Consider the following 25,872-nt stretch of genomic DNA (forward strand, 5'->3'; position numbering starts at 1 on the left):
CAAGCACAAAGGGAACCCAAAGGACTCCCGACCCTCCTGCCCTTGTTGCACTTGTCCCCTGGCTGGGGGACAGCCCCCCTGTGCCTGCCCAGGCCCCTGCTCCCTGGTGCCGGTTTGTCCTGTCTGCTGGGCAACCTGCCCGCCTGCGCCAGCACACAACAGCCGCCCTGTGATTTCTGCAGTGGGTGAGATCACACCCTCACCTGCCCAGTGCTGACACGCCGGGCAGCCGCCTGTGGCCCTCCCCGCTCTTCCCAGAGCCAGGCCTGGAGACGCAGCCCCCGCGCTCCCCGGGGGGTTTGCGAATCTCTCCTCGCTCCACTTTCACAGGAATAAGGAGGTCTGCTTCCCTGAGGCTGCGCTCAGCTGGGCACACGCGCCCTGGGGAGCCCCGGGGGGTGCTGCCTGGAGCCGAGCGGGGCTGTGGATTTCCCCACCACGCTGGCCCTTTGTGGCGGGTCCGGGAGGATGTGGCTGGGTCATCCCCTGGGGTGAATGAAACCAGGAGAGGTGCAGACCTGTGGGAGAAAAGGCAGGATAAATACCGCTGCGCGTGCGGAGCTGGGCATCCGAGGCTGCTTTATCAGCATAGCTCAGCATGCTTCTGCAGCTGGGTGGTCTGTGCGGGAAGCCCAGCATCAACGCTGCCAGCTATGCACCAGTATCCAGTGAAGCGGCCCCAGTGCTGCTGCGGGCAGAGGAGCTGGGGAACAAAGCCGTTGCACCCATACCAGCTCAAAGGTTGCCAGCGAGGTCCCCCACACGCCACGAAGGCAGGAGAGCTGCTGCCAGCCGTGCTGCCCGCGGGGTCAGAGGTGGGAGCGTGCCCGGTGCCTGCTCCCCAGGCACAACCTCAGACAAGGGGCTGTCTCATGAGCAGAGCTGCAGGTGGTGGAGACCCCTGAGTGGCACGCGGGGCAGCCCGACAGCACGGGGCTCGTCCAGCAAGTGAAGATCATGTCGTTTCTGGGACTGGCAGAGGGATAGGGAGGACCTGTTGGGTGGCACAATGCTTAGAGGGGATGGCTTTAGCGCAGTTGCTTGGGAAGGTGCCATCATGCTCCAGCGGAGCCCAATGCTGCTCAGGGCAGGAGCGCGGAGAGCTGCCAGGGAGCCGAGGGCAGCAGGGAGCAGAGGGCTCTGGGATGCCAGCCCATCTGGAGACCCACGCTGTCAAACGGGCCTGGAGTGGGACGTCTGAACCAACAACACTCCCAGCGTGGAAACTGCAGGACCCTCGAGGCACCTCCACCACATCCCATTTTTCTGGCCCGCAGTGGTGGGTCCTCCCCTGTGGCAGACGTGGCTGTGGTCCTGCTCCATCCCACGCACCTCCCCGGAGAGCTGGAAGCTCTTAGAGGAGCAGTGAACTGGATCTTAGTGACCTGCCCTGGGCAAGCCCTTTGGGCTCTGGGCTGCAGGACAGGGACCTCTCCCCCTCTCCCGGGAGCTGGGAGCGGGTGCTCTGCAAAGCCCGCAGCACCTCTGGAGGAGCAGGTCAGGCTTGGTCTTCTCCAGGGAGTACTTCTGGCCTTTGCCCAGAACAAGACCGAGCCCCACCGAGTAAGTCATCTGCTGGGCTGCAGCCTCGCAGGTGGGGAGCTCGGGGACTCTGTGGGATCCTCCCCCCAGCCCGACACCCAGGCTTGGCCATCCTTCTGGCACCGCCATCTGGGATGGGACAGGAGCCTGGAGGAATACACACCTGCCTAAACCCCTATACCCCCCGTTGCTCCCACCTCTGGCTGCGAGAGGGGCCTGTTGTGGGTGGCGCAGGTGGCCACGACCCTGTCCCCGGGCGGCACAAGTCGGATGGCCAGAGGTAAGGGACAAACCAGGCTCCTGCGGGACGGCACAGGGCCAGGAAGGGCTGAGGACGCTACACGCAGCTCCTGAGCGTGGGCGAGCGCTGGGACCATGTGGGGCAACACGCCCGTGTGCCCAGGCAGCCCGTGTGCGGTGGGGGGCCCAGGTGGCGCCAGGAAGCGGCTGTAAGGAGCCCGCGGGGGTGTCCCCCGTGGTGTCACCTCCCCCCGGGCGCGGTGGGGAGAGGGCCCGGTGCCAGAGGTGCCGGTCAACTCTCCACCCCACTCCCCCCGCGTTGGAGGTGCAGCAGCTTCTCCCGCGGGCAGGAGCAGCCCCCGCCCCGGGCAGGGGCAGGCCGGGGGGTCCCCGGACGGAGATGGCCCGAGGCGGGGGGTGGCCCCTCCCACCCGCACCCCTCTGCGGCAGCGGGAAGGGCGGGGGGCGCAGGGGGGCTCTGCAGGCAGCGCTACACCCGCTTTCGCGGGGGGGCTGCTGAAAGCTGCCGCGAAAGGCGGCTCCGGGAGGGCCCCGCGGAGGGGCGCCCGGGTGCGCCGTCACCGCTCGGGGCTGCCAGGCCCGAGCTCGGCGGCGCGGCACCGGCGCGGGGGGGACACCCGCGGCAGCACCGCTGGGCCCCGCGCGGGGCGGGAGGGGGCCCGGACCCCCGCGGCTCGGCTCGGCTCGGCTCGGCTCGGCTCGGCGCGGCGCGGCCGGAGCTGGGACCGGGACCCGCCCCCTTCGTGCCGCCCCGCGCGGGGGTGGGCGGGGCAGGGCCGTCCCGCCCGACGCGAAGAGCCAATGGCGGCGGCGGGCGCGCGGGTGGGCGGGGCCGGCGGGGCGGGGCGGGGCGGGGCGGCTGGAATCAGCGGGCGGTCGCGGCGCTGCCGGGAGCCGGAGCCGGAGCCGGAGCCGAGCGGGGTCGAGCCGAGCCTGAGCGCGGGGCCGCGCCGCCCCGGCCGCCCTTTGTTGTCTGGGCTCCTGCCGGCGGCGGCAGCAGCAACAGCAGCAACAGCAACAACAACAGCGGCGGCGGCGGCCGGCCCCTGCCCCGGCGGGGCGGGCAGGCGGGATGTCCCACGAGAACCTGCTCGGCATGGACGAGGGAGCGCTGCGGAAGCTGGTGAGTCCCCGCGGCGGGTGGGCCGGGGGCAAGAAGCGCGCTTCCCGCAGCAGTTGCTCGCTTGTGGCGGTTCCCCGGGGGCAGCAGGTCGGCGCGTGCCCCGGCTCCCCGTGCCCCGCCGAAAAAGGGGAGATGGCGGCTCCCTGAGGTGCGGGCAGCCGGGCCGGTTCTAGGGCCCACCCGCGCTTCCCCGCGCAGGTGGTGGGGCTGCCGCTGTCCCTCAGGCGGGGGGGGCGAGCGGGGCCGCCGGCGGGGGGCTGCTGCAGTGCTTGAGGGATGCCGCGCAGCAGCACGTGGAGGGGCCTGGGCCGGCACAAGCCCCTGTCCTGCCCCAGTGACTCCAGAGGCTCCGGCCTGGTGGCTTTGGCCACGCTTGGCCCTTTCCTCACGCTCGTGCTTAGGCTGTAATGTCTGTCCCGTGGCTCCGTCTCCTTGGCCGGTGGCTCCCGCCTGAGAGGTGTGCCCAGTTACCTGCTCGCCGCTCTCCTGGTGCCGGCGGCCGTTTGGCCCCGGGTCTCTGCTCCCGCGCTGCCTGGGGCTGGCTTGGTGCCAGGGGCGGCTGCTCCCCAGGCTCTGCCCGCAACTGTGGGCATCCCCTCCTTTGTCCGAGTCGTTTCCCTGCTCCATTTGTGCCCCCAGGAGTTGGAGCCAGAGCCGAGCCTTGGCCTTGTGGGGGATGAGCGCCTGGGTGTCCCCAAGGTGGGACTGTGGGTGTTGGGCTCTGACCTGCTCGGCCGGGGCAGTTGTGCTGGGAAGCCCTACAAAGAGCTGCCTGGATTTGGGCAGTCCTGCCACCTCCCCTCCAGCCCCAGGGCACCGCAAGCTCGGGGCCGGGGGTTTGCTGGGTGCCGTGGGGGCTGAGTGTGGGGTGGCCCAGGCCGGTGCTGGGGAACGGTTACATCAGGAAGCTGAGTCAGCCGGGAAGGCACGTCTGCGGGAACAGGAAAGAGTTGGGATGCCACGGCGCTGGCGGGAAGCAGGATCTGCGCCCTACCATGGGCAGGGGGTCGGCATGGGGCTCTGCTGCCCTGCTAGAGCCTCCTGACGTGCCATCCTCGGCCTGCTCGGGGTGACAACGTGCAGACCTGCCTGTTGTTCCTGTGCTGAGGAGCCCACTGCTCTTCATGGGGTGACATCAGGGCCGATGGGGGGGCCCTGGAGGTGTGGGGATGGGTGGTCTGGGTTTCTCCCTGTCCTCCCGATGCTCCAGCTCTGCCATGTCCCAGCTGAGGTCTCTGGGCTGAGATGGAGCCCTGGGAGCGGTGACGGGGCGGGTGTGGGGTCTGTGGTGCGTCTGAGGAGGTGGATCTTACCCGTGCAGCAAACCCCACTTCTCCTGGGGGCTTCATCTTTGACCTGCTGGGGCTTTGCGTCCCCAGAGCGCCCTGCTCACAGCTCGGCTCTCCCTGTGCAGCGCAGGCTGGGGAAAGCCTGATGCGAGGCAGGGAAGGACTTATTTTTCTTTCTGGCTAGGTTTTGGCTTTGCTCAGCTGGAAGAGGATTAGCCCATATAAGGGAAAACTGCCTCTCCCACCGCTTCCTCCCTGCTCCTCTGCTTTCCCCAGCCCTCGGCTCCGGGCTGCTTCTCCTCCTCCTTCGGAGCAAGTGAGACCTCGGCAGCAGCATGTGACATCCCTGGGGGTCCTGGAAGAAAGAGGCTGGGGGACATGAGCAGGTCCCTGCAGCCCCCTGGCCGGGACTGTTTCTATGCGGGCTGGGCTGGGAGCTGCCGGGGAGCCTCTGCCCCACCGTCTCCCTCCCATAGGTATCCATGCGGTTCCCTCCCCAGCTGCCTGCTGGTACCCTGGTCTCGGGGAGGCCAGTTGGGGTGAACCTGTGGTTCAGCATGAAGATGTCAAAGGGCTTGGAGGAGCCTGGGGAGGGAGCTGCAGGATGTCCCTTAGCTGGGTGTCTGGGAGCAGGGGGTTATTTGAGCGCTCGGGGCTGTGCTGAGCTCCAGGCTGTGGTCAGCTGGCCCTGGGCTAGGGAGTGCTCCCCTCTCCCAGCCCCTGCAGATCTCAGCCTGGTTAATTAGGCAGGCAGGATGCAAATTCCCTTACAGGCAGAGGCAGGGCAGGCTGGAGCTAGGGAAGTCACTGCCATGAGGTCCCCATCTTGCACCCGGTGGCCTTTGGGAAAGGCTTCATTGGCCCTGAGGAGCATTGCATCCCTGCCATGTCCCCGTCACCCGGCTGTTTTTCCTTCTTTCCTCTCCTTAGGAGGCAGCCACGCTCTCCGCGGCTCCTTCCAAAGGTTACAGCAAAGCCTGGGGCTGCAGGAACTTCTTGATGTGCCTGGCTCCTGTTCCCAGAGCAGTTTCCCTGTGGCTGGGCTCCAGCCTCCCAAGCGCTCTGTGCTCAGCCGCTCTGGGGAGCCGGATGGATGCAGGGCTAATTACAGCCCTCCTGAAGGAGCCGCCAGCCATGCTGGGACTCTGAACACTGCTGTGCTTGGGCATCATCGGGAAAGAAGCCCATGGGTGCCTTGCCAGCACCTTTTTCACAAAGCCACTTTGTGTGTGTGCCGAGGCGGGCGTTCGCTCAGAACCATTAATTTGCTGCCGACGGGGCAGGGCCGGTGGGGCCGTGGCGTGTGCTGATCCCCGGGCCTGCCTGTGCCTGCAGGGTTGGGCCCCTTGTCCCCTTCCCACCCCCTGGCTCCATCCGTGGTTTCTGGCACTCTCTCCCTCGCCGCTGGCCATGGAGCCTTCAAAGCCACTCATTTCCCTCATCCTGGCTCTTTGCTGACGTGGGCTTGGGACGAGGCTCTTCCTCCTGCCCTGCTGCTGTTTCCCCTGCAGGAAGAAGCCTTCCAGGACCCGGGTGCAGGTCAGGTCCCAGCTGGAGCCCCCTGGGCAGGGCAGACCCTGGACCTGGTGGGTGGGTGTCACACGGCACGTGGGTGCCAGGGTGTCCCCTGCTCCGGGGTGTGCAGGACTAGTGTCCCGTCACGTCCTGCATTTCCTGGCACTCTTGGCTCCTACAGCCGCTGCTCCCCTGTTGCCCAGAGCCAGCTGCTCGGGCTGAGCCCTGCACCGCCAGCAGGTTATTTAGGGAAGGGCCGGGGTCTCGGCCTCCCAGTGTGCGGCAGAGGAGTGTTTTTCTGTCCTCAAGGCCTTTGCACGGCTGTGGGGAGACCTGTGCTTGCCACAGAGCCTCTGCCTTCAGCTCCTTCTTTTGGGCTGGACCAGACTCCATCACTGCCACCCGATGGGCAGCGGAGCTGGACTTCCTGGCTGGCCAGGTTGGCCACTGCCTCTGCTGGAGCAGCAAGGGAAAGGCCCCGTCTCGGTGCCTTTGTCCTGGCAGCCAGCATCCCAGGGTACAGGAGCTGCACGGGGCAGGCAGACCCAGTGCAGATGGGAAATGGGAGGCCCATGTGGATGGAGGGGCTGGTTTCCTCCCCGGCATCCTCCTGCCCTGGCAGCGCATCAGCTCCTGCTCTTCCGAGCTGGTTCCCCGTCCTGGTGCCAGCTCCGGATAAGAGCCCAAGGGGGCTGCAGGTCCCAGCTCTGGCCAGGAGGCAGCCGCTTGTGTTGCCGCAGGATACAACAAGCGGCTGCAGCATGCTGGGAGAGATGGCGCTGCCAGCCAGCATGGTGGGGGCTGCCAGGGCGGGAGGGTTCAAGCGGCTGCCCCCAGGGTTGCGTGTTTTCAGTGCGGGGCTGGCCACGGGGAGCTGCCTTGCGGGTCGGTGGTCCCAGCTGCCAAGCATCCTGCTGGGACTTTCTCAGCTGGGGAAGGATAATGCTCCTGGCTGGGCCTCAAGGCTGGAAGGGGCTGGAGGACCACAATTTTAGCTGCCACGGGGGTGTACATGGGGGCTCTGGGCCTGCTGGCTTCACTGGGGTGGAAATATCCTCCCCTGGTCCCCAGTCCCTGAGCAGGGAGGGCGAAGTGCGATGGCTTTGCTAGGGGCTCTGTGCAGGGGGGTTTCTGCTTGCGGGTGGTGGTTTGGTGCCCTTGGCACTGCTCAGCCTAGGTCCGGCTGAGGGACCAACCCTGGATTCCTGCGGTAGCAGAACCTGAAGAGCCTGGGTGGGTGGCCTGGTGGTGGCCGATGGGACTGGAAGGGAGGAGATTGATGCTCTTGTCCTGTGGCACAGCCATGGCTGCTCCCCGCATGCAGGGGCTTGATGCTGACAGCAGCTGCCCTGGGTCACGGGGTTTATTTTTTAACGAGTTCCATGAGGAATTGCCTCCTGGGTTCCCAGTGCGGGGTTGGTCCTGATGTCTCACAACGGGACAGTGGGGCCATGCCTGCCCTGGCTGGCCTTTCCCCATGGATCCGGCTGCCTTCTGCCCCGCTTCAGCATGGAGGGGCCTGTGCATGGGCCCCCTCAAAGCACCTGGGCCGGTGGCAGGGCTGGGGCTGTGGACCTGATCTGGAAGAGGGAAAGCAGCTCTGGATGCCCATGCCAGGTCCTGGTGGGTGGCCTCAGGTGGGCTAAAGAGCACCCATGAGGTGTTCATGGCAGGGCTGTGGGAAGGTCATGGCCGTGCTTCCCACATACAGAGTGTTGGACTTTGATTAAGGACAGATCATGCTCATGGATTTGGCTCCGAGAGCCACCCACCATCCCCTAGCGCTGGGTGAGGGTGGAGAGGGGGGCTTGGGGGGGACCGTTCCTCAGCAAGGTGCTAGGACCCCCCCAGTCAGCACCTCCTGGGGGCTGTGGGCCTGGAAGGGCAACAGACTCTGCTGGTGGAAGCGCTGGCGTGGGCGGGAGAGCTCGTCCCTGTGCGGGTGGAATGGGGGGACAGGGCTGCAGAGGCAACCAACCCTTGGGGGCTGCACAGACTACCGAGGGGCATTTACGCCATGTGCCCCCGTCTCCTTGCCCCTCACGTGCCTGAAGGTCTCGATGCCACCATGGCAGCCTGTCTTTGCTATGGCTGGTCTCAGCGTCCTGCCCCTGGGGGGGCCATGCCCGGTCCCCGCGGGGCCAGGCGGTGCCGGGCAGCGTGTGCCGTGTGTGTGGGCCCTGCCAGACAGACGGTCCCATTGTGCGGTGTGTGGGCAGCCCGGCGGCGGGTGGCACCGGGGCTGAGCCAGGGGGCTGTGATGGCCAGAGCTGGTGCTGAGCCCTGCCCCGTTACACCCAGCTGGAGGCGACGCTGGACCTGGCTGAGCGGCGCCGCATCCGCTCAGCCATCAGGGAGCTGCAGCGGCAGGAGCTGGAGCGGGACGAGGAGGCACTGGCATCCAAACGCTTCCGCCCGGAGCGTGGCAGCCACCGACAGGACGACAAGGAGAACTGGCCGCGGTGAGTCCGGCACGGGGCTGGGGTCCCGAACGCCTCCTGCGTCTGCCCTAGGGGATGGTGGCTTCAATGCCTGGCCCCACTGTGGCTTGGGCAGATTTGGATGGGCATGAGGGTGGGAACAGCCTGGCACCAGGTGGCTTGGCATGTGGGAGGGTCCCATTGCCTGAATTTGCTGCCTGCCCAGGAGGGGACTTTCCTCCTGAGCACCCACGGCAGCTCCTGGCTGGCTGCTCTCACCCCCGCACAGGTCCCGGCGCCTGGAGGAGGAGCAGCAGGCAGCCCTGGCCACCTTGTCCAGGCAGCTCGAAGCCATCACCGATGTGGAGGAGCTGACAAAGCTGGTGAGCGACCGTGTGCCGGGTCTGACCGTGTGCCGGGTCTGACCGTGTGCCGGGTCTGACCGTGTGCCGGGGCTGACCCTGCCTCTCTCCTGGGTCTTTCCCTCTTGCAGCTGCGGGCGGCAGGTGAGTATGAGGAACGCAAGCTGATCCGAGCTGCCATCCGCAAGCTGCGGGCTGAGGAGATCGAAGGTGAGGCACCATCCCTGCGTCCTGGGGGTAGCTAGACCGGAGAGCCTGGGATGTGGGCAGCTCCTTCCTAAACACTGCCTTTGCTCCCATCCAGCCGCAACCCTGGCTGGGAACACGCAGAGCAGACGGAGGAACGGCAGCGAGCCCCCTGCTGTGCCCGGGGATGCACAGAGCAGCCAGAGGGACGATGCTGAAGCACCAGCCCTTGCTGGGAGCGGGAAGAACAGCCCGAGAGGCGATACTGAGCTGCCAGCCCTGTCTGAGAGTGGGGAGAGCCATGGCGAGGGCAGCACCGAGCCCCTGGCCACAGCCAGGAGTGGGGAGGGCAGCCAGCGGGATGAGGCAGAGCAGCCGGCACTGGCCGAGGCGGATGAGAGTGGCTGCGGGGAAGCTGCCGAGCGGCCCCCTGCCCAGGAGCCAGAAGGCTCAGCGGTGAGTGCGAAGGGTGTTGCTGGGGGAGCAGGACCACCAGAGACCTGCTTGCCCTTCCCTTGGGCTCCTGTGCCAGCCTGCCTGGGGCACAAGCCCCCAGGCATGCTGGGCTCACCCCCCCGAGGGGACCAGCGCAGGTGGAGCTGGGGTCTCTGGGGACATGGGGGATGTGGCTGGGCTGTGCCAGCGTGGCCCCAGCAGTGGTGAGCTGGGGCTGGGGGCTCAGGCCTGGGTGCCCCGGGCTTCTCCATGAGGACATAGCCTGGGCACGAGTGCTGCGGGTGAGGGGTCTGCGGTGCCCCTCAGTGTGCTTGGTGTACCCCTCCCCGCTGCGTCTCTGCGGGGATGGTGCTCTTGCTCTTTGGAGGCGATGGCCGCTCGTCCCGCCTGCAGCAGCTGCTTGCATCAGTCTCCTTGCACAGGCAGAAACCTTGATCCCTCCCGTCCCTCTCCCCATGCGGGTCGTTCCTGCTGGCCCTTGAGGGGCTGGGGCTCGCTCTGGAGTGACGCTGGTGCCCAGCAGCCGTGGTGGAGGTGCTCTGGCTGGGGGAAGGCCGAGCTGGTGGGCAGGGCTGGAAGGAATGGGTACAAGCCTGGGTTTCCTGGGCAGCTCTCGTGGCAGTAGGACACCACACAGGGTTGCCCTATGTGGGAGAGGGTGGTGAAGGGGGAGAAGCAGTGATTATAACTGCAGCCGAGCGGGAAGGTTTGGGTCCCCACATCCGCCTCCGTTCAGCCCAGCTTCCCCCTCCACTTGCCCCAGGGCTGTGGCAAGAGGCTGCAGGGATGTGGGGGACACGGCCCTGTGCCACCTCTCAGCACTGTCTGCCTTCCCCCATCTGGCTGTGCTGGGACATCTCCCAGGCAGCCAGCAGGGCTCTCCCACTCCGTTCTGGCCAATTACTCCAAACCCAAGGCCCTTTCCCTTGAATGGTGGCTGCAGTGGCGCCTGGCTTTGGTCCTGGTTCCCCTGTGCCCCCTCGGGGTACGTGCCCCTCTCCACTTCCCTGCGCCCTGGAGTCGTATCAGCACCTGGAGCCCGTGGTGCTGCTCAAGGCACTGACACAGCCAGGACCAGCACTCTGTGCCCTGGCTAGTGACACCAGGACACCGTGTCCCTCGTCGGGCCTGTGTCAGGGAGGTATCTGTCACCTGCATGTCCTTGCCGCTCCGATGTGAGCGTGTGTTCCTGTGCCCGGATCATCTCATCATTTGCCAAGCAGAGCTGTTTGTGCTGTGGGCAGGGACAGGGTGATGCAAAACTGGGTGCTCCCTGCCTCGCAGAGCCCTGAGGTGCCTGGGCTGGGGGGCAGGAGGGGACAGGGGCACCGGACAAGGCTGTCCTCTCGTCCCATCTCCTGGCATCCATGCTGGACAAGGCTGGTGTACTCGTGGCAGGGGCTACAGAAGGATGCAAGAGCCAGCTCCTTGCTCCATGCCCTGGTGCTTATCAGCCCCACGCAGAGGAGTGCCAGGAGCCCCAGGGGTGCACAGGGTTCGGGCCCTTCCTTCATTAGACACCGTGTCCCCCTCCTTGCCTGCTCGAAGCAGCAGGGTGTGAGGACACTTGTCCTCCTGCCAGCCTTCTGCAGTGACGCGTGTGCATGGGGCAGCTTGTCCATCCCCAGCAGCATCAGACAGGGACCCGGGTGTCATGGGAAGAGGCTGCAGCCTGTGGCATGTCCCCGGCTGGGTGGCAGGGATGGGACAGGGTGATCTGATCAGAGACTGGAGCAGGGTTGGCCCCCGCTCTCACCCTCTGCTCTCCCCAGGCCCGCGAGCAAGATGACGCGGTGGAGCAGGAGCATGTCCTGGCTGGGATACAGGAGCTACGCAGCCAGCAGGCGGGAGACCCCCAGAAACCCAGTGCCCAGGGTGAGTCACCCAGTGCCTGTGGCAAAGCCCCGTCTGTGTGTGTGCCCGGGGCCAGGGCAGTGCCACCGCCAGGGGTGGGAGGATGGAGAGGGCAGCGTGGCACCTCCCAAAGGTGCAGACAGGGGAGCCGGGTGCCTTGTGGGGCTGCAGGAGCAGGGATGCTCTGCAGGCAGTCGCAGGCTTCCCCCGTGCAGAGCCTCTTCTGTCTTCTGCAGCCACGGTCTCGGGGACCCTCGTGCTCCTGGAGCTGCAGCCGGTCCCGGAACCTGGTCCAGAGCTCGAAGATGGTGGTGAGGAGCCAGAGCGGGTCCAGTCGTGCTCCCCAGGCGCTGCTCAGCCAAAGGGGCAGCACCACGCAGCCTGGAAGGAAGGGAGCCCAGGCAGCCCCGACGCTGCCCAGGAGCCCGGTGGGAAGCAAAGCTGCCGGGTGGGGCAAGCCCCCACGGGCCATCCCAGTGCTGGCAGCCGGGGCAGCCAGGTACAGAACTGGTGGCACGGGCTGGGGTCGCCGCTGCCCTCTTCACCGGGGGCTGGCGGTCCCGTGGGCAAAGGCAGCTTGATGGCATAGGGGGTTGCATGCGGCCCGCCCCCCAGCTGACTGATTTGTCACTTTCCCTCCCTGCAGCTTGGTGTTAGGGTGCACAGCCAGGTGTCAGCGCCGCCTGGGAGGCGTGGGGAGCCGCCAGTGGGTAAGTGCAGCCCCATGGGGGGAGCACCGGGGCTGTGCCCACCCCAAGCTGGGCAGTGCTGCTCTGGGGGCCCCCCCTGCATCCCTGCCCTGCAGCATGTGCATCCTGGTGGCACATGGAAGGGTGCCAGCCCTGGGGACGTGACAGGCTGGGGCAGGAATGTGAGGGCAAGACATGGCCAGGCCAAGGGCCATCCCCAGACAGTGGCTATTTGCCGCCTGGTTGTGCGGTAGTGGTGTGTGCCCCAGCTGGGTGCTGGGGGAGCAGGGTGCCTGGCGGGCTGTTTACCAGTCCCCCAGCTCCGGGCTGGGCGGCAGCAGGGCCATGAAAGGGAATCGGTGCCTGCAGCAAACCCCGGCCTTTTGCATTCTTTGTCCCAATATGGCTGGGAGCCGTGTGCTGGCTGGCCCTGACCCCCCCCCCCCCCGGGGCTGCACTCCCTGGCCCAGCCAGGGCCCAGCACCCCCTGGGTCCTCCCTGTAAGCCTTGAGGGATCGCAGCGTCCAGCAGCTGCCCTCCTCCTACCGCTGGGAAAACCATCTCTGTGGCTGTGCTGGGAGGAAATGGGGGGTTAGAAAACGGAGAGCAGTGCTCTGCCCCCAGGGTCAGGTTTCCCACTCGGAGCCACCCTTGCAGGCAGAGGTCCCCTCCCTCCAAGAAGCCCTGGGGATCTGCAGGTCCTGGGAAGGCAGAAACCCTGGGGAGATGCTGGGGAGTGGTGGGCTGCAGTATGGCATCACCCCAGGTCGGAGGGAAGTGTGTAGGACCTGACCCCCCTGGCCTCACGTGGGGGCTCAAACCTGGGTGCTGGGGAAAGGCTGAGCCCCCTCCCCCTCCTTGAGCATCAGCAACTTTGACCCCACACCAGAGCGCTGTCGGTTCGGTGCTTCCCTGCACCCAGGTGCTCCCTGGCTGGGGGCTGAGCCGCTAGGCCCCCTCGCCCCCCTCTCCAGAGGCAATGCTGGGCTGGCCCTGCTCTGCCAGGGCCTGGTGGGTGCAGGGGTGATCCCGATCTCTCTGCACAGACCCTGGGTACCACTCGCTGCGCCTCCGGGGCGTAAGTACACCCAGCTGTGCCTTGTCCTCCTCCTCGGTGTGGTTTGGCACTGCAGAACAGAGCCGGCAGCCTGCGAGCGCTGGTGGATTTTGGCAATACCCTGGGGAGCGTGGGGCGACAGCAAGGGGGACCCCAGGGTGCTGTGCTTGTGAAGGGGAAGATGCCAACGGCACCCTGTGCCGCGCTCACCCTCTGCTCCCCTTGTCCTGTTCCTTGCGTATCTGGCTTGTCCCTTCCCAAGCGGCAGTGCCCACGCAGAATGTAGTGGGGACCTCGGCTCGCCTGAACACTCACCGGTGGGAGCAAGTGTCCTCCTCTCCGCACCCGGCTGGCCGCGGGGGTAAGGTCCTGGTGATGGTCGCCTCCGCTTTCCCTGCTTTCCCGTGGCTGGAGGTCCCTGGCGAAGCAGTGCTCTGTTGTGGTGGGATGCTGCAGGATGCCGCGGGCTGCGCGGGACTGGCTGCCGACTGCCCACCTGCTCTCTCGCCCCCCTGCCCCGGCATCCATCCCTCCCACCCGCCTGCACCAGCAGCCAGACCCCAGCAGAAGCAGGGAGGCAGAAGCTTTGAAGGGCTACAGGCGCCCGTGGTGGGTGGGAGGAGCAGCACGCGTGGCAGGGTATCCGGAGGGGTTGTTGGGTGCTGGGGTGTCGGGGACAGCGTGCGTTGCGTGGGTGCTGTGGGGTGCTGCATGCGTGGCGGGGGGCGGCATCATACGTCGTGTGGGCACTCTGGGGGGTACCACGGGCTGCGGGGGCAGCACGCGTTGCAAGGGGCGCCCCGGGGGGGGGGGGTAGCATCGTGTCGGGGAGGGGAGGGGGGGTCGCAGCGCGCGCGGCGGGGACACCCGCGTGTCGCCGCAGCCCCGGTGACCCCGCCGCGCCTGTCCCCCCGCAGAGCCGAGCCCCGGCGGGACCCCGCCGCGGGCCGCCTCGGTGCGGGAGAGAGCCCAGCGCTTCACCCCGGCGGGCCCGGGCCCGGCCCCCGGCCCGGCGGGGGCGGGCGAGGCGGGGGGGCGGGCCGGGCCCGGCCAATGGCAACGGGGGCCCCGCGCGGCCCCGCCGGGGCCCTCTCAAAACGCCCGGGGCGGCGGCGGCGGAGGCGCAGAGCAGCGCCTGGCACCGGGCCCCGCCGGCCGCGGCCTCGACGGCATGAAGACCTACTTCACCATCGAGATCAAGGACGGGCGCGTGCAGCCCCACGCGCCCCGCGTCGTGGCTGCCCCCGGCAGCCAGCGGGCAGGTGGGCACCGGGCAAGGGAAGAGGGGTAGCGTGGGCAGGGGCGGCCGCCAGGCGGGCGGGATGAGGAAGATGGGTAGCGCAGGCAGGTGGTATCTGGCAGGAGACCGGGCGGGGAAAATGGGCAGCTGGGCAGCGCTCGGGGAAGCGGGAGTGGGAAAGGTGGGCGCCCGTAGGGAAGGTGGGGGCAGCAAGCGTGTGGGCACCGGCAGGGCCGTAAGCACTGAGGGACCGTGCTCCTGACGGGACGATGTGCACGGTTGGGCAAATAGGTGCCAGTGGGCAGCTGGGCACTTAGAGGGTGGTGGGCAGCAACGGGCAGGTGGGTAGCGATAGACCAGCCGGGCACTGATGGGACCACGTCAGCAGTGGCTTTTGGGTGCTGGCGACCCAGAGGCTGAGCGTGGGCACTGCTAAAAGTGGCGTGGGCACTGGCAGCCCTCACCCTTTGGCAGGGATACTCCGGGCGTCTCAGTACCAGGAGGCCATCTGGCCCTGCAGCCGGTCCCCGTCCCCACCGTCCTGCATGTTCATGGCCAGGGTCCTTCCCCTGCCCCATCCCCACGGCCCTGCCCCACGTTCATGCTCTGTCCCCACTGACCTGCTGGTCCAGGGGAGTCCACGCTGTCCTGCTCCGTCCTATCCCCGCTGCTGCGTGGTGTCTGATCCAGCCCTGCTTGCCCGCCTGTAGTCATGGCTGGCTCGCGATGTTCCTGGGGCTGTCCCTCACACCAGGGGGTCTTGGCTCCAGCTGGAGCGCTGCGGAAAGTGCCCTTCCTTGGGGAGGAGGGAGAGCCAGGGTGGTGAGCGGGGGCGGGGGGGGCAAGGGGGGGAAGGGGGGGGCTGCCTTCCCCATCCCTTGGGTGTTCCCGGAGCCCTTCCCCTGTGCCAGAGCTCAGTGCCCGCTGCTGAGGCAGGATGCATGCCAGGCAGCCCGGCCAGAGCCGATCCCCGGGCACGGGGCTGAGCCCGCCGGGCTGGGGCTGGGGCAAACCCCACATGCCTCTTGCTCCTCTTGCAGAGGTGACCCTGGGGCTGCGAAATACCCCCATCCGCATCACCACCATCCCCAGCAGCGGTGGCAGCGTCTGCAGCGTCAGCAGTATCAGCAGCAATGTCACCAAGGTGAGTGCTGGAGGGGCTGGGTGCTGTGGGGCCGTGCCCCACTTGGGCACTGGCTGGGGGGCGCTGGGCTTGGGAGCAGTGACCAGGGTGGGGTGGGTGGGTGCTGGCAGCATGGTCCAGAATCTCTGGCTAGTTCGTCACAGCTGGGGTGGACCCCGGGGTCTGCGTGCGGACGTGCGGCCCCAGGCACGTGAGCCCCCTGTACCCTGGGCTGTGCTGGCAGGTATGCAGATGCAGGTTGGCGGCAGGTGGTCTGGGAGGCTTTTGTGGGTCTCTGCCTGTTTTAAACGCCTCTTAGGGTGGCAGCAGCTCAGGGAAAAACCTGTCACCACCCGTTCCTCTGGACCTTGGCTGTGGTGCTGGGGAGCCAGCCTGGGGGGGTGCTCCCTGAAGGTCTCAGACCCGCCGTGGAGCCGCAGGCTGGCATCCCGTCTCCTCCTGCTTTGCAATCCCAAGCTGAGAGTGGAGCAGCAGCCCTAGCCGGCCTGGCCTGGGAGGGATTGGATGTGACTAGGAAAAAAAACAACCCAAAACTAAACCAAAACCAACCTTCTGCTCTGTTTTGGGGACAGAGCAGGATACGGCCTCCCCCCAGGTGCTGCGGGGGGTAGGGCAGGGTGCGCTGTGCACCCTGCGTGTGCAGCCCTTCCAGTGCTTTTATCTGCTCCTGCCCATCTAGGGTAATGCGAGGCGTGCGCGCGTGTGGCCTTGGCAAGAGCCGGGGTGTCAGTTGTGGCGCTGCCTCGCTCGTGGCCCTGCATGCGTCCAGCTGCCTCTGCAGGCGCTGGTGGCCATGGCGCCGCTGGCTTGCTCTGTCCTTGGCTCGGCCCTTGCCAGCATGAAGGAGGCAGTGCCTGCAGCCTGGCAGGGCTGCCCTCCAGTGCTGCCTGCGTTAGCCAGGAGGTCCCACTGCCCATGGGCAGCTTGCTGCCTGCAGAGGGGTGACTTCCCTGCGCTAATGCGCTTGGGCAGGCTTGGCCCGAGCAGCCCGTCAGCTCTCATTAAGGTATTAGCGGCGCTGCCCGGCAGGGTGGGGGGCTTAGGGCCCGTTGGCTGCCCAGTGGGAGCCACGGCCGCCAGGTGTGTTTCCAGCCGGCAGGGAGGAGGAGGAGGCGGCAGCGGCAGCAGTGCTGGCAGCCCTGCCAGGTAGGGTCGGTTGGAGGGACTGGCGTGGTGTGGGGATCCGGGGACAGTGGCTATTGCGGCACGTCCTCTCGCTGGTGGGGTGCTGCCTGTGCCCGTTGTGTGGGGACCTGGGGCGTTCATCAGGCAACACAGGGGGACAGGGACCCCCAAAAATCACAGCTGGTGGCTGAGGCCCTCATGCCGGTGCCAGCCTGGGGCTGGAGAGGTCGGTGTGTTGTGGGTGATGCCGGCCAGGAGCAGGAGGGCACTCGGGTGAAAGGGCGCGTGGGTGGTCCCTGGCCCTGGAGCGCACCCAGTACGGTGATGGTCTGGGGCTGATCCCACATGGGGGCTTTACCCCACCCACTGTGCCCCACACCCCCCCCAGGGGGGCGTCAAGGGCGCTGGCAGCTGCCTGGGACAGGGGGGCTGCTCCGCAGAGCTCCTCCTCTCCGGGCCACCTGGTCCCTGGGCTGGGAATGTTGCCCACTCTCAGTGCCTGCCTCGGCACCCCTGTGCGGGACCCCCGGCCGCCGTGACAAGAATAGCCCAGCAAGTGTGTGCTGGGCCAGCCTCCAGCCGGGGGTGGTGCCCCCAGCACCCCTATAAAAGATAGAGGACAGCCGAGGGGGACTCGCCGCGGCGCTTGCTGGCACCAGCAGTGCGGCCATGCCGGGGCTCAGCCTGGAGGGGCTGGTGCAGGCCGGGGCAGCTGAGCTGGCGGAGCTGCGGAGGGAGCTGGGGGCTTTCCGGGGGGCAGTGGAGGGGCAGCTGGAGCAGGCTCTGCGGCGGGTGCAGCCCCTGGCGCGGGCGCTGCGGACGCTGGAGGAGGAGCACCTGGAGCTGCGGGCAGAGCTGGCGTGCCTGGGCCGCCGCCTCGACCTGCTGACGCTGCGGCTGGGGCCACAGGAGCCCCCCGGGGAGGACCTCAGCACCCTCTTTCTGGAAGCACAGGACCCTTGTGCCCACTTTGAGGGCACTGAGGAGCCCAGCGGCCCCGTGGCCCATCCGCCCGCTTTCTCCAGCACTCGCCAGCAATCGACCCTGCACCTCTCCCGGAGCAACAGTAGTGTGAGTGCAGGCAGCCCTGCTCCACGGCAGTGCCTGGTGGTGGGGTGGGGGGGGCGGGAGGGTGGCACCAGCCCACAGGGCTCCCGGTGGCCCCCTGAGGGTGCCTGGAGCCAAGGCGAAGCCCCTGGCATGAGGTGGGACCATGGCTGCAGTGCACGGGCGACGCAGCGTCACTGGGATCTGCCACCATTTGGGCTCGCTGTGGTGGGGGGGACAAATGGTGCCTGCCTGCTCCGCATTGCCGGCATGCCGGCTGCAGGCAGCTGTCCTGCACCCCCGCCTGACGCAGCAGTGGCGGGGTGCAGGTGGTGGCATGGGTGCACGTGGTTGGCGTCACCTCCACCCGGTGGCTTTGCCGTGGGCCGGCTGCCAGGTCAGGGCAGCAGGATGCCAGCTGGGGCCAGGTGTGTGGCAGAGCTGCTCCGGCCCGATGCCGGTGCCTCCTGCCTGCTGCCGCCCTGCCCTATTCTGGGCCTGGCCCACTGCCTGCCACGCATTGCTGGGGGGTCATGCTGAAAGGGACTTGGCGTCCTGGCTTTGCTCCGGCGGGGGCTGAGCTGGCCTAGATCCTGAGCAGGGATGCGGGGGAGGCTCTTGATCTCCTGCACAAGCTCTTCTTTCTGTTAAGTCCTTTAATTCCCTGGAAATCCCTTGTGCCGCTAACGGCGCGCACTGGCCTTGCCAGCACCTTGCCCGCTGCTGGGCAGCAGGCACTGACTGCCCAGCCTGGAACACCTGGGCTGGGTGTTCACCCCCCGCCTGCCGGAGGGCCCCAGCAGCCTGCGGGGATGGGGACTGGGGAATATTTGGGGCCGTTTTGGCGGTGAGGCTGGTCAAAGACTGCTGGGCCCTCCCGGGGCAGGGGGTGCCGCAGGGAGCAATGTCGTGCTCCCCTGCCTGCCTTGGTCGCTGTGGATGCCTGCGGCGTCCCACCAGCTGTGAGCTCGTACGCCGCATGTGGCACGTCTTCTTCAGGGTCCCCACTGCCTGTGGCACTGGGCAAGCGTCAGGGTGCTGGGGGACTTGGATGGGAGGGGGTGGGGGGTGGCCAAGCTGGTGGGGGCTCAGTCACACTGTGCTGTCCTTGTAGATGGAGCCAGAGGTGGTGGAGCAGTCCCAGGCGCCGAGGCTGGAGCCAGAGCTGCCTAACGGCATGGAGAAAGTCCAAGCGAGGGAGCTGGAGAGAAGGAGCAAGCTGAACGTTGAGGAGCTGAGCAGGATTGAGGATGAAGATATTCTGGATAAGATGGTACCTCCTCTGCAGCTGGGGCTCCTGGGGGAAGGCGAGGGGACCCTGAGCTGGCGGCAGAGGGGTGATGCTGACCTTCACTTCCTCCTGCAGCTGGATCGGACAATGGACTTTGAGGAGCGGCGACTGATCCGAAACGCCATGCGGGAGCTGCGCCAACGCAAGCGAGGTACTTGGGGACGGCAACCCCTCTTGGGGCCAGGGCTCTGGCGGAGGCGTTGCAGGTGGAGCCAGCAGGGTGCTGGAGCGGGGCTGCCTGGCTGTGGGGAAGTGGGAGGGTGCATTGGGTCTTCTGCTGCTTCCCTGGCTCTGTCAGGCTGAGAACATCGTCCTTCCCATGAGCCAGTTCTGGACCGGCAGCAGCCTGCAGGACCCCCAGCGTGGCAGGGACTGTACCTACCGCCCCTGCCTCTCGCTGATGATGCCATCTCCCACCCGTGTTTGCAGACCAGCGGGAGAAGGAACGGGACCAGCGGCTGCAGGAGACGAGAAGCCAGGCTACGGCAGGGAGGGCCGGCCACACCACGGAGACCACCACCACGCAGAGCACCCAGTCAGCCGACGGCTCGGCACGCAGCACCGTCACCAAGACCGAGCGTCTCACCCAGTCTAGTACGGGCTGTGCTGGGGGGGCACAGGGCTCGCTTGCCCAGCGCGGCCCGTTTGCCATCCCTTTGGGGGGCGCTGTGCAGAGTCTTTCCCAGCACTCTGTCACCGCAGCTTCTCTCTACCGCTCTCGATGCTTGTCCTGGGTCTGACTCGACCGTGCGGGGAGCAGGACTGTGGTCCGGAGCTGAGTTTTGCTGCATCTCCTCTAGCTTGCCCAGAGCCTGCCTGGAGATCTTTAGGGGATCTGCTCTGGCGACTTCCCACCCGATTCTCTGCCCCGTTGGCGTGATGGGGGGCTAGTCTGCACCTCGGGCCTGTCTCCTGTCCCCTGCACCTCTGTTCTCCCAGTCCTTGGGTGGCTCAAGCCAAGAGTCACTGCAGAGGGCTGAGGGATGCTCCTGCTCCTCGCCCTGCTCCTTTGCACTGGCCTCTTTGCTCTGCCTGGGGGGCACGTGCCATCTGTCCCCTCTGTGCCTGCCCTGGCTATGCCTCTGCCGCCTGGGACTCCTCCCTGTTGCAATCCGTGGATGCGAGGGTGCTTGGCAGCAGTGGGTGCTCCTGCCCCCGGCGCCAGCTTATCCCCCGTTGCCCCCTGCAGGTGATGGCAGCAAGACCTCCCGTACCACAACCATGGAGTCAAGTTACGTGAAGAGATCAGACAGTAAGAGTTTTTGCTGCCCTTTCCCCATGGCATCCTCTGGGCGTAACCCCAGGGGCGCTGCCTCCACCGAGCCGTCCCTGCCTGCGGTGCGGGCAGAGCCCCCCACCTGCCGGGTGCCACTTCCTTCGGCTCCTGCCCAAGGCCTCTCTCTTTTGCTCTCTCTGCAGATGGCAACAGCACGTTCGTTCAAACTAAGTCATCCTACAGCTCCTCTTCCAAAAAGACAGGCAGGTGAGTGGCAGTGCCTCCCTGGAGCCAGCCCCAAGCAGTCACTCTCGGCTGTCTACTTGCACAAACCCTCTCACCCAGCTTGTGGTGTCCCCATGCAGGGATGTCCCCAAAGCCTCCTGGTCCTTGGGGCACACTCGCTGTCTCCAGCAGTCCCCATGGATCCCTCCATGGGCATGGAGATGTGTCTGCCAGGCAGGAACCTTAAGCCACCCCTCTTCTGTCCCAGGGACGCGGAGGTCTCCAAAGCTCCAGGACTGGCAATGGGCTGAGGCCACCACACGCCTTTCCCCGGGCTGCCTGTGGTCCCCTTAGTTTCATCTCTCTCTCTCCCAGCATCTTCGACCGTGAAGACGAGAGTGCCTCCAGGCAGAGCAGTCTGGCTGCGCTGGAGCGGCGCCAGGCTGAGAAGAAGAAGGAGCTGATGAAAGCTCAGAGCCTGCCCAAGACATCGGCCTCGCAGGCTCGCAAGGCCATGATGGAGAAGCTGCAGAAGGAGGGCGGGAGGTGAGGATGGGCCAGGAGCGGGCCGGCTGGGGTGGTGAGTGCCACGTGGATAACGCCTTGCATCTTCTGCTGCAGCTCGCCAAACCCTGCGGCGGCACGCACCGCTGTGCAGCGCTCCTCCAGCTTCGGTGTGCCCAATGCCAACAGCATCAAGCAGATGTTGCTGGACTGGTGCAGAGCCAAGACCCGGGGCTACGAGGTGAGTGCCACCTCCTCTCCCCCTCCCCAGGGCCGGTCGCTCTGCCCCTCGGTAATTCTCCTGCCCTCGCAGCACGTGGACATCCAGAACTTCTCATCCAGCTGGAGTGATGGCATGGCCTTTTGCGCCTTGGTCCACAACTTCTTCCCCGAGGCGTTTGACTACAGCCAGCTGACGCCCCAGAACCGCCGCCACAACTTCGAGGTGGCCTTCTCCTCCGCAGAGTACGTAGCTCTTGTGCCATCACGCAGGCTTGGGGGGGCTCAGGGTGGCTCACCCGCTCGCTGCCCAGGGCAAGGGGGGAACGCAGGCAGGGGCAATGGCACTGGAGGTGGAGCCTGTAAGCATCGCTTCCCCTGTGTCGTGCAACGAGGTTTGGACACCGGGGGAAAGCAGTGGCTGTGTGGACAGAGCCGAGAGAGGCCAGCACAGCCCAGTCTGGTGTGGTAAGGGTGGGCATGAGGGTCTGGGCTTTCTGGGTAAGGGGCAGAGCAGCCGAAGGCAGGGCAGCAGCCCCCCAGGCCTGCCCAGCCACAGGCAGTACACCCTGGGGTGCTGGGTGCGGGACCGCAGCCCGTGGGGAGCGGGGTTTGTCCATGCCAGGTGCCGCCTTTCACAGTCGTAGGGGCTCAAACACCGTCGCAGCTTCTCCAGTCTCTTCCCTTCCCCTTTTGCTTCTGGTTTTCCTGGGTGCTGAGAGACGGGAGCGCATCCAGCTGGAGGGCTGGCAGCCAGCCCCTCTCTCCTTCCTTCTGTCTCTCTCCCACCCACTCCTCCTCCCCTCCAGCACCCTGCCCAGGGGCAGGGCCAGGTGGGTGGGGGTCCCATCCTGGCCGGTGCCCGGGACGGTGGTGTGAGCTGGGAGCTCCCGGGAGCTCCCTGGGTGCCGTGGTGCTGTTCGGTGGAGTGAGAATGGGGCCGTGTGCCTGGCTCTTGGTGCTCCTGATAACGGACTTTTTGCCTTAATTGGGGAAAACCGGTGCGTGGACTTGAGAGAGCCATCGAACTCTCCAGCCTGGAATCCAGGTGGCCTCTCGTCCTTCCTCCTCCTCCTCCAGCTCTTGTGAGCATCTTCTCCCGAGCTTCCTGCACCAGGACTGTGCCGTGCGGTTCCAAGCGGAGCTGGGCAGGAGGGCTGGGCTTGTCCCCCCCATCCTCCCGGCGGGTCTATGTAGGGGCTATATAGAGCGCCGCTCCGCTCTGGAACCTGCTCCCCGAGCACCTGGCGTGCCAGAACACCTCACTCCTCCTCCTCTGTCTGTCCTTCCCTCTAGACCTCACGCCTCTCCACGCTGCTCACCTACCCTCCCCCTCCCTTGCTTGTGCCCCCCCCAAATCTCACTGAATGGCCTTGGCGCGGCGGTGCCCAGAGCCCTCCTGCCCCTGCATCGCGCACCCCCAGAGCATGCGAGAGCAGAGCAGCATCTGCCCGGGGCGGGGGATGGGAACTGCACTGATCGTGTCTCTTGTTTTCTCTCCTTCTTCCCTTCCCCGACTGGGCTGCGATCACTGGCTTGCCCCTCTCTCTCCCTGCCCCCAGGAAGCACGCGGACTGTCCGCAGTTGCTGGACGTGGAGGACATGGTCCGGATGCGCGAGCCGGATTGGAAGTGTGTGTACACATACATTCAGGAATTCTATCGCTGCCTGGTCCAGAAGGGGCTGGTAAAAACCAAAAAGTCGTAGCCCATTTTCACCCCCCCGGGAGCGATGGTGAGAACCTTCCCCTCCAAATACCTGCCAGTGCCCCACCACCGCCACTTGGCCAAGGGGCCGGGGAGTGGCCACCATGGCTGGGGCAGAGGCTGGGGCATGCTGGTGGGCGAGGGGCGAGTCCTGGTGGTGTCGGCTGGTGGGGCCAAGCTGTGGCCAGGAGAGGGGTGGAGGCGGCTGGCTGGCCTCTGGCCTTCCAGAATAGCACCCGTGGGGTTTGGGGAGGAGGGGACTGTCACCCTGGGGCGCTGTTGGCTTTCCAGCCACAGGGACGGCACTAGCAGGAACAGAGCTGTCGCAGCCCTTCCCTCCCCACTGGCTGGGCCCAACCGAGGGGATTAGCCGCTGGGGATGCCGCTCCGCAGCAGCACGATCCTGAGCCCCCTCCCGGGATGCCCCAGCATCACTGCTTGCACTTGCCCCCTTGCACTCCTCCCTGGGCCGTGCGGGGACTGCCGGCTCTGGCTGGAGGGGAGCTGCAGCCGCTGCTGCGGGGCCAGGCGTGGGCGGTGGTGCCCTGCCGGCGAGGTGCTGCCTGCTCATATATGGGCAAGAGCGGGGAGCCTGGAAAGTGTGAGTCAAGGCTTGGGTCCTGTCTCGTCTTGCAGTGTTTGTGCCTGTCTTCAGGGGCATCCTAGCTGGCGCTGGAGCTGCTGCTTCCCCGGGCTCCACGTGGCAACAGCACACCAGGACCCAAACAATGGCTTTATAAGGGCAGAGCGGTTTTCCTTGTGCTGCTGTTGCTTTGGCCATCACCCCCTGAGCTGGGGCTGGTGGTGGCGGGGGGCCTCTGGAGCTCAGGTGGGGCCTTTCCCAAGGCCCCCCTCTCCCCGGGGCGGTCACATCACAAGGTGGGGGCCAGTGCTGGACAGGCCACGGGCTCAGAGCCCGCTGCCTCCATGGCTGCATCAACTCCCGTGCAGCAAAGGCCCCGTGGGGAGAGCTGGGGCAGCAGGGCCCTGGGCTGGGTGACCGTCCTTGGGGCCCTGCTGCTCCCCCGGGGCTTTGCACCAGCCGGACATCCCTCCTTAGCCGTGCCTGGTGCCAGCCCAGGGGTGGGGGGTGGGCTGCGCTGAGGGGCTGAGGCGTGCAGCGGGGTTACTGCAGCCTGGGGGGGTTGGGGGAGAGAGGGCTTGGGGGTGGAAGGGGGGTGGTTGCGGTGGTGGGTGGCAGACTCTCCTTTTGCTCTGAGCTTCCCCGTGCACCCTGTCGTTGGGGCAGAGCCCCTGCCAGGGGGTGGCGTGGGGGCCAGAGCAGCTGGGCCAGCCACGGTGTCAGCGGTGGCCGCCTGTTCATGCCGAGCAGCCCCTCGGTTCTGGCACAGCCCCTCCCCCGGGAACTCGTGGCTGCATCGGTCACTAACAGCAGCAGCCTGGGGTGCTCCGGCACCATCTGTCCCCTGGCGGTGCTGGCACCTGCCGCACTGCCCAGCAGGGGTGCAGGGAACCGGGCAGGGCTGGGAGGTTGCAGCAGTGGTAGGGTTGCTTCTGCCCCTCATCCACCACCCCCCAGCAGAAAGGTGAGAGGATGGAGGTGTACGTCCCCTCTGTGCCCTGCCTGGCTGGCACAGTGACTACTGGAACCGTGCTGGCAGCTCTCAAGCTGGATGCCCCCCGCCCCCGGCTGCCCAGGGAGCCGGGTGGGTGGTGAGGGCAGGGCTGCCACCCCACCAAAGGGACGTCAGCAGGCCCCAGAGGCTGTAGGGATCGGGGGACAGCCGTGGCTGCTCTGCCAGGGCCCCCCGACGTTGGCAGCTGCCGGGGCAGGGCCCTGCACAGACCCCAGCACGGCAGCGGTGCCTGGGCTGGGACGTGGTAGGCACAGGCTGGTGCTGAGCTGCTCGAAGCCGGATGGCGCCCGCCCCACCGGTGGTGCTGGGCCGTGCCTGGGCAGGCAGCCCGCTGGGCTGGGCTCCGCGCTGGGACCGGGGTGGGAAGTGGGCTGACGCAGCTGATGGGAGGCAGCGGAGCAGGGCAGGAGTGATGGGCAGCGTGTGACCAGGACAGCCCTGCCTGTCCCTGGACCTGCCTGGGGGCTGGGGGGGTGCATGTTGGGGCGGGGGCACAGCACATGGGCAGGCAGGTCTCTCCCTACCAAGTACCAGCATCAGCTGGAGGAGGAGGAGGGTGGGACAGCCAGAGCAGGGCCTGACTGCCAGCACCAAGAGCCGGGGCAGAGAGCACCAGGATGGCAAGGGGTGCAGGCAGGCAGGCAGCCCCCATTGCAGGCAGCACGTGCCCTTCCCAGGGCCAGGAGAGGCAGGACTGTGGGTACCGAGGGGTGGGCAGGAGCTGAGCGAGGCCGAGGGCTGCAGTGCCCAGCGTCAGCAGGCCCTGGGCGGCGTGAGACCCCCGTCCCAGCCCCCGCGGTGGGGCAGCCCAACCGGGGTCGTGCTGAGGGCTGTGTCTCTGCAGGATGCTGGTGGACTGCGTGCCCCTGGTGGAGGTGGAAGACATGATGATTATGGGGAAGAAGCCAGATTCCAAGTGTGTCTTCACCTACGTGCAGTCCCTCTACAACCACCTGCGTCGCCACGAGTTGCGCATGCGGCAGAAAGAGTGCTAGAGCCTGCCCTGCCCACCACCCCACTGCTCCCTGCCCTCAGGGCTGCTGTCAGACAGGGGAGCTGCCTTCCCCAGGAGGGTCCGGGGGGCCACCGGACCGGCGCTGGGGACGGGGGGGCTCTGCCACTGGGGCGACCCCATGCCTCTGCCTTGCTGGAGCTCCCTCTGCCCTGGCCGGCTGTGGGCTGACCCCGTGGGCAGGGCCAGGCAGGCGCTGCCGGGGATGCTCCCCAGCTTGGCTCGCCTCCCACGCTCCAGCGTGTTAAGTTATTTGTTCTCCAGGAGTTCTTTGTCCCATGGAGACCTGGGGAGGCCTGGGCACGGCTGCACCCTCGGGCCCGGGGCTGGCAGGGGTTGGCAGCCGCATGGGGTTGTGCAGCCCAGCCCAGGTCATGGTGCATCCTGCCGGCAGTGCACCTGCAAGTGGTTCTCCTTGGCCTGCTGCGAGGAAGCCCCTCTGCCCACCGCAGGCCCTGCTTGGTGCCACCTCCCTGGTGACAGCTCCACGGCCCCGTGCTGACACTCTGCTTCCCACTGCGCACACGCACCCTGGGGCACTTCCACACAAGGGGGCTGCAGCACCCATGTGCTGGGGTGTGGGCAGGGAGGTGAGGGGTCCCAGGGGAGTGAGAGGCCCAAGGAGAGAGCCAGGAAGGCAGCCCCCACTCTCCTCCCCAGCTTGGGGCGCCACGTGCTCAGCGCCGCTTGCCCCTCCATCACCGTCTCTACACCTGTGTTGACACGTGTACCAACACCAGCCAGACAATAAAGGTTTATTCTATAGGGTGACACCTCTGCCTCAGGTCCTT

At 67.0% G+C, this 25,872-nt stretch overlaps 1 protein-coding gene across 4 annotated transcripts; it reads left to right on the forward strand.

Annotated features, from left to right (window-relative positions):
- The first annotated feature begins 2,670 nt into the window (after positions 1-2,670).
- On the forward strand, positions 2,671-25,852 carry SMTN (smoothelin). 4 transcript variants are annotated; one of them, XM_063350932.1, is made up of 22 exons: positions 2,672-2,926; positions 8,032-8,192; positions 8,440-8,533; positions 8,644-8,722; positions 8,817-9,154; positions 10,927-11,029; positions 11,245-11,507; positions 11,655-11,718; positions 13,017-13,115; positions 13,672-14,016; positions 15,035-15,138; positions 17,218-17,334; positions 18,425-18,583; positions 18,677-18,752; positions 19,031-19,195; positions 19,791-19,853; positions 20,021-20,084; positions 20,418-20,588; positions 20,664-20,787; positions 20,860-21,011; positions 22,328-22,499; positions 24,914-25,053. In XM_063350932.1, exons 1-21 carry the CDS (start codon positions 2,876-2,878, stop codon positions 22,470-22,472), a joined length of 2,937 nt encoding a protein of 978 aa, XP_063207002.1. In that variant the 5' UTR covers positions 2,672-2,875; the 3' UTR covers positions 22,473-22,499; positions 24,914-25,053. The 4 variants fall into 4 exon arrangements, with proteins under 4 accessions (XP_063207001.1, XP_063207002.1, XP_063207003.1 ...); XM_063350931.1 differs by lacking the exon at positions 22,328-22,499 and having other exon boundaries at positions 2,671-2,926; positions 24,914-25,852; XM_063350933.1 differs by lacking the exons at positions 17,218-17,334; positions 22,328-22,499 and having other exon boundaries at positions 24,914-25,852.
- The last annotated feature ends 20 nt before the right edge of the window (positions 25,853-25,872 follow it).

The sequence above is a fragment of the Chroicocephalus ridibundus genome, chromosome 13 (genome assembly GCF_963924245.1).
Source record: "Chroicocephalus ridibundus chromosome 13, bChrRid1.1, whole genome shotgun sequence".
Classification (NCBI taxonomy): Eukaryota; Metazoa; Chordata; class Aves; order Charadriiformes; family Laridae; genus Chroicocephalus; species Chroicocephalus ridibundus.